General features: G+C 30.0%; 1 protein-coding gene and 1 non-coding gene across 2 annotated transcripts; both read left to right on the forward strand.

Moving 5' to 3' along the window:
* Nucleotides 1-6,103, forward strand: LOC101506567 (ALA-interacting subunit 3-like). The gene is made up of 8 exons (XM_004488492.4): nt 1-179; nt 1,084-1,142; nt 1,267-1,341; nt 1,430-1,543; nt 1,655-1,725; nt 3,384-3,681; nt 4,401-4,690; nt 5,752-6,103. Exons 1-8 carry the CDS (start codon nt 104-106, stop codon nt 5,804-5,806), a joined length of 1,038 nt encoding a protein of 345 aa, XP_004488549.1. The 5' UTR covers nt 1-103; the 3' UTR covers nt 5,807-6,103.
* Nucleotides 6,104-8,250: 2,147 nt separating this feature from the next.
* Nucleotides 8,251-8,323, forward strand: TRNAA-AGC (transfer RNA alanine (anticodon AGC)). Its single transcript has one exon. It is a non-coding gene; the product is annotated as a tRNA-Ala (tRNA).
* Nucleotides 8,324-10,328: the final 2,005 nt, after the last annotated feature.

Consider the following 10,328-nt stretch of genomic DNA (forward strand, 5'->3'; position numbering starts at 1 on the left):
CCTCTCTTAATTTTCTAGGGTTTCAATTCCCATTTTCAATCTTCACTTTCATCGCGAATCCAAAGAGTTCTGAGATCGAGAAGCTCCGATTCCGATTCTGAGAATGGCGTCTTCCAGTGCAGCAGGTGCTGGATCTGCTGATTCTACCGCTGCAAGAAGAAATACCAAGCGACCTAAGTGTAATCCCCCCTCAATCTCTCTGATCCTTCTAGTTTTTGTTATTTTTTGTCTTTTAATTTCAATATTCACCGTCCCAATTTATTTTATGCTGTTGAAATATTTGGTTTTTTTTAGTGGAATTCATCCTAGAATTTGGGTTGGGCCAAATACAAACCCACAAAATCAGCTTGTAGGGTGAATACTACAAACAATTATGAACATTTTGTCAGACCTTATCTCTTAACAATTCATGTATTTCTTTAGTGTTATATTGGAGTGGATGTTGTGAAGGAAAGAGATAATGGGCTTGTTGTGGTTCTTTTGTGAAGGGTCTGTGTGATTTTATACTGTGATGGTTTCATTGTGTTGTTGAGTCTATTATGATTGACTTATTTGACTTTATCTACGGACGTGTTTGTGAGATCGTAATGGAAGAATTTATGAAAACAACTCATGACATATTGATAAATTGTTTTTAGCTTATTTCCATAAAGTTAGCATATTTCCATAAACTCTTTAGGATTGCTTATGAAAAGATGCTAACTTTATTTTATCTTTTGTTATAGAAATAACATATACATAAGTACTTTTATTATGATAAACATTTAGTTCAGTTGTTTATCCCAACATGACCGTAGTGCATAATAACACTTCCATAGAAGCACCTGTTTGTGTAGTGTAGTTCTATTTCATGAATATATAACACTTTATGCTAGCAAATATTGACTTCATTTTTTACCTTGAATTTGATTTTGTATTTGTATTTGTTTTGTTTTAAAAGGCATTAGAGTTAATGGAGAGTTGTATGCAGTTGGATAGTATCTGCTGATTTACCAAAAATTGCTGTTTTATTTCTTCTTCTTGATACTAACAGTAATCTGAACTGAACTGACATGGGGTCTCTGAAATTTTTATATCTTCTAGATTCAAAGTTTACTCAGCAAGAGCTTCCAGCATGCAAGCCAATTCTTACACCACGAGCGGTAACACTACCTGATATCTTTTTGAATACATTGGTCATCATTATTTATGTGATTGAATGCATCTTCAATTGTTATTTAAGCAGCGGTATTACTTGTACTCAATTTAAGTGTTGGCTCCTTCCAGGTTATTTCAGCATTCTTGCTTGTCAGTGTTGTGTTTATTCCTATTGGAGTTGCTTCGCTAATGGCTTCAAGAAAGGTAAGCTCGAGTGCTAAAACTGAATTGAATTTATGCTTACAGATACATGTAATGCTGAGTATTACTTCCATTTTCTTGTATCTATCAGGTTGTTGAAATTGTTCATAGGTATGAATCATCGTGCTTACCGAAAAACATTACTAACAAGGTAGCATACATTCAGAATCCTACAACAGATAAAACTTGCAACATAACCCTGAAAGTAAGTCTCCTTGACACGACTGTAGCTCTGTCCCATAATTAATAATTAATGAAGCTCACATTGCAGTAATCTTATTATCTTTTCTTAAACTGTGTGTGTTGTTATGAAAAGGTGGACAAGGACATGAAGTCGCCTATTTATGTATACTATCAGCTTGATAACTTTTACCAGAATCATCGCCGGTATGCAATAACCTTTCTTTGGCACATATCACACATTCTTTTTTTCTTTCAATTTTACATTTAGTAAGTTAGAGAAAGGGTTTTATTGTAAGAAACAAGGATCTTCTGGTCATTTCTTCAATGGTTCTTGACAATATGGAGGGAGGACTGCCAAGAAACTGCTGCTTTTACTTTTTAATTTAGTTAAAGTATTTGTCAAGCTTACTGTCTTAACTTTTATTACATACTAATGTAATTTTATATAGCCTATGCAATACTAGTTTTTAGGGTTTTACTCTATACCATACTCTCTCCAGATTCAATTATAAGCAAAAGAGTGTCTTAGTTTGTAGGACCCATATAATCAAATGTCAACTAATCTATCCATATTAAATGTTATTAATTCAAAATACCCTTAGATAAATTCATTAATGTTGTGTGAAGATAGCCATTATAATTAGGGATAGGTTAACTTTACATAAAATTAAGAAAATTAAATACATTTAACTATCATCCTTAATAAGTGGGAAAGTACAAAGTATTTTTGCTTATAAATGATGGAGTAATAGTTAAGTGCTGGATGGTGGCCCAGAGCAGGCAACATAAAAAATGCAACAGTAGTATATTGGATTGCGGAACGAATGCTACAACAAAATAGCAGATACAGAACATATAGTTTTTAACACAAACATACAGATTTATAATTTTGTCGAATTTGTAGCTGGGGTGTGTTTTGTCTTGATTGGTGTGGTGGGTGATAGTTTTGTATGCACGGCACTATGTGAAAACTGTGTAATTTTGTGTCTAACCTCTGTACACCTTGTAGATTGGTTTGTGGTATATATCGGTTTTGCTTTCTTCAAAAAATAAAAAAGCACAAACATACAGATGCTGAAAATAATGTTCCAAAATCATTCATCATTAAAAAATCTATTGAGTTCAAGTTTTTATAAATTGGGTACTATAGTTTAATGTATATAATTTATCTTAAAATCTTGGGAAGATGAAGACACTAACTTAATTTTTTAGTTACTTTGAATAGTATTTAAGGATTTACTATATTCAATTCAATTTATGCGGTGGATGGATAGCTCAACTGGTTTTAGCTAAGGGTTAAAGAAGTGGAGGATCCGAGTTCAAACCTGGCTGAAGGAAAAATACTAACATAATAACTAATTACTAACTTTGGCCGTTTCAAAAAATCAATAAATTCGAATTTGACATTTATTTAGGCCAACTAGTTTGGTGGAGTTGAACATGTGGCCTGGAGCCCAATGTACCAAAGGTGCTGTGCAGGAGCAATAGGTCCCATAGACCTAAGGATTGTTTGGATCAACTTGTTTGAGCTTATAAGTGGAGATGAACATGTGGCCTAGAGCACGGTATCTAAGGTGCTATGCAGGATCCCTATGCCCCACAAACCTAACTGCCTCTGGAGGGAGTTGTAGAATTAGAGGAGGGATGAAAGGACAGGAGGAAGAAGTCAAGTGTTTATTAATCTTAGTTGAATCTAAAGTTGCCAAATTGTGGTTATAGCGGTGCTATAACGTTACAATTAAACAATCACTATTGTTCTGCGACACACTGTTTAGTACAAAGTTTTGTCAAATAGTGGCTATTTAGATCCATTATGCACGATTTTTAAATTCTTATAATCATGGTTATTTTCTAAAATTTAGGTATGTTAAAAGCCGAAGTGATGAGCAATTGAGGGATCCTAAGGAAGAGAACTCAACAAGTGCTTGTAAGCCTGAAGATATTGCCAATAATAGGGCAATTGTACCTTGTGGTCTCATAGCTTGGAGTTTATTTAATGACACATACAGGTTCTCCGTCAACAATAAAAATTTGTCGGTGAACAAGAGAGGCATCTCCTGGAAAAGTGATAGGGAGCACAAATTTGGAAAAGATGTTTTTCCCAAGAACTTCCAGAGTAGTCCTATGATAGGTGGTGCCCATCTTAATGAATCCATACCAGTAAGTACCCATATGATGTCATGTTTTGATGAATTAGTTTCTATCTTCATGTATACTTATCTCTGAATTAGTTTCTATGAAGTATGATTACTCCTTTAATTTTGTGTATTTTGCTATTTTTTAGTATTTTATGTTTTGTTTATATACTGTTTTTAGGCCTTCGCAATAGCGGTCATCCCGCTATCCCATTTTTGGGATTCGGTGCTCCGCGCTTCTATCTAAGATTTGACAACATAGACTTATCTTCTATGTAATATTGACACTTTAGATTAAAGATGTGTCTAATGTCCGGCACCAACACATTAAGTTATATTCACTTTCTTCCATTTTTCAAATGATTATCGGTGGTGATGTGTCAGTGTCATGTTTGGTGTTTGTGTCAGCGCTTCATAGCTTATATTTCTTCACATGCTTTTTTATTTAATTTTTTGCTTTTTTGTTGTTGCTGGTACTGTTGTTGTTAGTAATGTTTTAACTACATTTATTGGAGTTATGTTAGAACCAAATGATCCAACAAGTTATTCATATTGTACATATAGAGATATCTTTTCACATGGAAAATCATTCCATTGTTCCCAATACTTTTTTTATCTTAAATTTTCAACAATTTCCAATTTATATTTTTTCTCACCTTGTGATTAGTCTGAGTATCCTCAACTGATAGCTTGCGTCAAGTGAATGAGATATATTGCTCACGTTATGAATATTTTATTGAACAGTTGAATGAGCAGGAGGATCTTATCGTCTGGATGAGAACCGCCGCCTTGCCAACTTTTAGGAAGTTATATGGAAAGATAGAGGTGGATCTGCATGCAGGTGATAGCATAAGTGTAACACTTCTAAATAGATATAACACATACAGTTTTAATGGCAAGAAAAAGCTCGTCCTGTCAACTACTAGCTGGCTTGGTGGGAAGAATGACTTCCTTGGCATTGCTTATCTCACTGTCGGAGGATTATGCTTCTTTTTGTCTTTGGCTTTTACCATTGTATATTTCGTCAAGCCAAGGTACATACTCTATCTTCTATCGCTTCCAACCATGAAAGTTCCTTTTTAAATAGGGCAAGTGATGTACTTGCTTATTTTGTTGCTTGGTTGATGTTGAATGCATTGATCTCTCAGCTGTTGTATGAATCCAATGACCGACCTCTGATTGGCAAGGGAGGATCCAGATCTGACTTTATCACCCATTATGCATTTTTTTTCTCTCTCTAATGTGTCCACTGTACAATTTAGGGTCCCTTTTCACTTTTTTGTGAAAACATTTCTTGTTTTCAGCTCTTAAATTTAGTGTTAATTTTCCTTGTTTTTTTTAGGAGATAAGAGACTTTTGAAGTGAACAAATTGTCTATATTTCTAGAAACAATGAAAATGTTAAAAAAGTGTTTTCACTATTTTCGGAAATGTATTTTCATGAACTAATATTTCATCTTTTGTCCATGACAATTGATCACTTAAAGAGTTTCTCATCAATGATAAAATGAACACACATTTAGAAAATGAAAAAAGGAAATGTTTTTACAAAGTAAACGGGGCGTTAAATTTTCTAGACAATGGATTTTGTCAAATAGTTTAGGTCTTCTTTGTGTTTTTTGAAGCACTTTTTTAATTAAAAGATTTGATTAAATAGTATAATAATTATATAAGTTTTTCTGATTAAAAGAAAAAAGAAATCTCAGGAAAAGCTTGTTTCAGTGCTTTTCTCATGAACAAAAATAAAATTACTTTTTTTATAAAAAAAACATCTTAAACAGATATGCCCTAATTTGGATAATTAAAGTCGCTTATACTTCAATAGTGGCTGTTTTGAATTGTTGTTTTAACACTAATTTTGTTAAGTAGAAAATTTAAACGAAATATCAGAATTGTACTGCTATTAATTTATAATAATTTTTTTGACAAAATAATTTATAATACTTATCTATGTATTTATCAATAGTTATTATATTACCACTTTGCCTGTGTATGGTCAATTTTATCCATTTGTCGTCAAATTTCGTCTGAAAAATGTTGGTAACATTTAGCATAACTCTTGTTAAAATCCCTAACCTATTTTTCTGTCATTGTAGGCAACTAGGAGATCCTTCATATTTGTCATGGAATAGGAACCCAGGAGGACATTAAGCAAAAATACCAATTGTGCTATGTTTGTTAATTCCAATTTCCAATATTACAGGGCTTGGTTATTCTACAGTGACAGATGTGATGTAGTTTTTGTACATCTATGTTAACTACTTATTAGTAACACTTGTGAATTTAGGTGTTCTTATTCCTCCAAAAGAAAACCAAAGCACATTTTTTTTTCTTCCTTGGATTATGCAACTGAATTGACATATGCTGTATGTATTAATATAATGTGCTAGTTGTTTTTTTAATACAACATGAGAAAAATAGTAGAGTTATTGGTTGGTTTGACTTCAACTTTTGCCGAGTGAAAGCATAAGTCTTGTAGAGTAAGTCAAAAGAAGCAATGTCTTGTTTTACGAAGTTAATATATTAGGAGGGTTAAAAGAAATTTGATTGAAGAAGTTAAATTTTAAGAGGTTGTATGAGTAATTCCCCATATGTATTAGTGCGCATATTATGTATGTGTACATAAAAGGAGTTATTGATCAATATGTGAACATATCGATCCCCACTATGTAATAGTGCACATAAAGGAGTTATATGGAATCTCATTCTCTTTTTCTTTTTAAAAATGCTTTAAAAAACTGAGAACCTAAACTCTTTTACAAAATCCAACATCTAGGAAATTTAAATTGTACACTGGACACATTAGAGAATAGGTGTTTCTTTAATAACCCAATTAAAAAAAAATATACCATTATGCTGTCTAGGAAATTTGAATTGTACACTAAACTATTTTACAAAATCCAAAATCTAGGTAATTTGATATATAGTTTTTAATGAGGAGTATATTAATAATTTTTTTTATAATTGGGTTATTAAAAAAAACCTAGAGAATAACATGCATAATATGTGACAAAATATATTAATTTATTTTTATTTTATTTTTGTTGAACTTATTTCAATTGAGTCACTCTTTTAACTTGTAAGATTAAAAGAACTAATTTAAAAATTCTTGTCGATCTTTGTTTGAGTTTTGAGTGGTTTTTAATTATTTATTTACAATAAACAATTTATGAAAGTGGTCCATTGTAATATTTGTGCATCAAATTAGTTTCTCTAATTGTATTGTTGACAATCACACTATTTAAAACATTTACATTTACAGTGTTATTTCAATAATCATTTCTCATCCATTTCCTTAACAAATTTGAAAATGTAGTTATTCAAGAATTCAGATTACATGAGAATAATAATAGTTATGACCTCCAATCCATAAAAGATAATGTCAAAATTAACACAATTTAATGTTTGACAAAAAAAATAATGACTTAATGAAATTTTTATCTAAGGTCTCATTGCTGTTAGCTTTAGCCTAATAATAGTGATGATTATATACACAAAAAGGTAGTCCAAGATTGGGATGTACAAATGACATGTTAAGTCGGATTTAGTGTGTGGCTCACTTAGTTTCAATATTTGGTCAAATCAATTTTTAGGCCTTAATCCGTCCCTTAATTTGATTAATTGCGGGTTCAATAAAGACAAGACGAAATAAGACGATACCGAATTGGTCCTAAAATGAGTCGCCAACTAGTAATTCTTGAAAAACAATTTGAATAAAATAAAATAAATCATAGCAAATCACTTTACCCATAGATCTTTCACTACCTAATAGTCTTACTCTTTAATCAAGAGTAGTATCAAACCAACATTGTCTTATTAATAATAATAATAATAATAATAATAATAATAATAATAATAATAATAATAAAGAAAAGTGAATACGTGCAGGGAGGATACAAAATGTAGCGAAGAGGAAAATTTTCAAACTAAGTAAAATTAGTGTAGTGGAATTAATAATAAAGTAAAATAAAAAAAATTCCTTGTCTTTAATGTATGGGACAAACCGATTCTTGTACGTCCAACACAATAAAATTATTAATTTGATAGAAAGGTTAAAAAATTAAAACAAAAAGTTAAGATATCACGTGAGTAGCTTTATCTAAATTATACACATAAATATATTTTACTATCCTCGTATCATAATATTGCTTTCTAAAACTTGTTTACACCGGGATAAGATAATGGATTTTATCTAGACATTTACAAAGTTTATGTAATTCTTTGACACATAAAAGTTATTTATATTATACAAAAAATTCAAATGGATTATTAAAAAAAAAAAAAAAAAAAGAATCCAATGGATCTACAACAGACTTTTGGTGTTTTCTTTGGACAAGTGAGTATAGAAATTAATTAATTAAAACTTACATTGCTGGCCTGCCTGCATACTTATTATGCAAAGGAGTGACTTATACTACAGATGTCCCAGCTAGGGCATGTGGAAGATTATTCTACAATTTATGATGTTCACTTGTGATAGTTAAATAAATATAAACATATTAGACACTTTATCAATAATAATATGGATATATTCAGTTTATTTTCGCATGCGTGTACTTTGATTAGTAATGGTTTACAAAGTCAATAGATATGAAGGGGATGTAGCTCAGATGGTAGAGCGCTCGCTTAGCATGCGAGAGGTACGGGGATCGATACCCCGCATCTCCATTTAATTATTATTGTTATTGTTATTGTTATTATTGTTATTGTTATTATTATTATTATTATTATTATTATTAATAGGTTTTCCCTCTTTATCCGGTTCTATAGTAGATCCCTCTTTATCCGGTTCTATAGTAGATCCCTCTTCTATTAATTTAGTAGATAATATTTTTTTAAATTTTAATAAATAAATTATTAATATTTTATTTAATAATTATATATATTTTTTTAACAAAATTAATGTTATTTTTAGATCTATTTTTTTTATATTTTTTAAAGAACTCATGTAAAATTTTCCCGAAGAAAAAAATAATGTGTATATATTGTACCACTCCAACAACTCATGTTAACAATATGTTTACTACAACTCATGTTAACAATATGCTCACTATTTGTCTCATGATCTTTCAATTTATAACTAGTATTTCTCATATGAATGATGTACTCACTTTTTATCTCATGATTATTCAATTTATAATTAATATTTCTCTCATCTGTACTGTTTTAATTAACCAATTTAGTTGTACTGAGATAAGTATTGAATAATTTGTAATAAAAACAAAATATTTTATTTAACTTATATAAAATTTTATCAAAATTAGTTTTAAAAATATTAAAATATGAGACCTTCTTTTTTAAATAAAAAAATATTTGAGGCCCTTTTTCTTAAATAAAAATTTTGTTTTTTTTAAGGAGCCGCTTGCTTTAGTGGCGACTGGCTCGATTTGTTTGATTTCATGTTGTGACGAAACTGTTGAAATAGATTTCATGTTGTGATGAAACTGTTGAAATATCGATAATGGAATTCGTGCACATCGGTTGAAGGAAGGAAGCCGACATGCATCATTCCTTTATTTTCTAGTTCCTGGAAAAAGACTGTCATCCAAAATAGAAACTCTTCTCATCAACCAGCTCCCGAACCAAAATTTCCTATTAAGCAATATTGCTGATGGTAAACATAGAAATTTCTGCACATCCAACTTGTCTAACTACATATGAGAAACATTGACAAATTTAGAAATTTATGTATTAGCTTAATACTTTTTAATTACATATTACTTGATCGGGAAGGATGTACATCCATATTAATTGACCGTTTCAAAAAATAAATTGAATATGAGCCTCATATTACTATTTCATTTGTTAATGTTATTAATTCTTTTAGTAAATGTTATTAATTTCTTTTAGTAAATGTTGATAAAAATAAAAAATAAAAGAAATTTTGTTTAGTAAAAGAAATGTTACAAACTTACCGTGTAATGTTCAAGCTCTTTAAATCTTAAATATTCGATGCATTGCTTGTAATAATTCAGAAACTCAAACAAATTATTTTTATAATTTACAAACATACAAATTTGTACATTAAGTCACTCGCAACGAAAAATTGTTATGAAACCATCAAAAAACTTTTAAAAAATAATACCTGTACCCCATACTTATACTTCTATTCCACATTTTATACAAACTATTTATTTTTTCCTTTTTTTATTATTTTTTTATCTCATTAAATTTCTCAAAAATTAAAAAAAAAGTTTTCTTGAACACATGTTTTTAAAAAAATTTAAACTTTGTACTGGAGAATTTGAAAAAAGTTTTCTGGTACACAAAAAATATATTTGTATATTGAAAAACATTTTTCAAGTTTTTCGGTACACAAACTTCAAATTTTCGAAAATAGAAATGTGTTCTGGAAAATTTGAAAAAAAAATTCCAGTACACGAAGGTTAGAGTTTACGGTTTAAACCCTGAATCCTATCAAAACACATTTGAAAAAAGTTTTTCGGTACACAATAATCAAATTTTTTAAAACATGAGTTGAATTTAGTGAGGGTAAAAAGAATATTTAAATAAAATAAAATAAAATGGATATTTTGTATAAAGTGTGAGGGTAGGAGTATAAATATAAAGTTACATCGAATAATTTTCAAACTTCTTACGTATGTGTGCGGTATCCCACATTTCCTTCTCATACAAATCTAAAACCCAAAACTTTATCCTCCCCACACTCTTT

This window comes from Cicer arietinum, chromosome 1 (genome assembly GCF_000331145.2).
Source record: "Cicer arietinum cultivar CDC Frontier isolate Library 1 chromosome 1, Cicar.CDCFrontier_v2.0, whole genome shotgun sequence".
NCBI lineage: Eukaryota > Viridiplantae > Streptophyta > Magnoliopsida > Fabales > Fabaceae > Cicer > Cicer arietinum.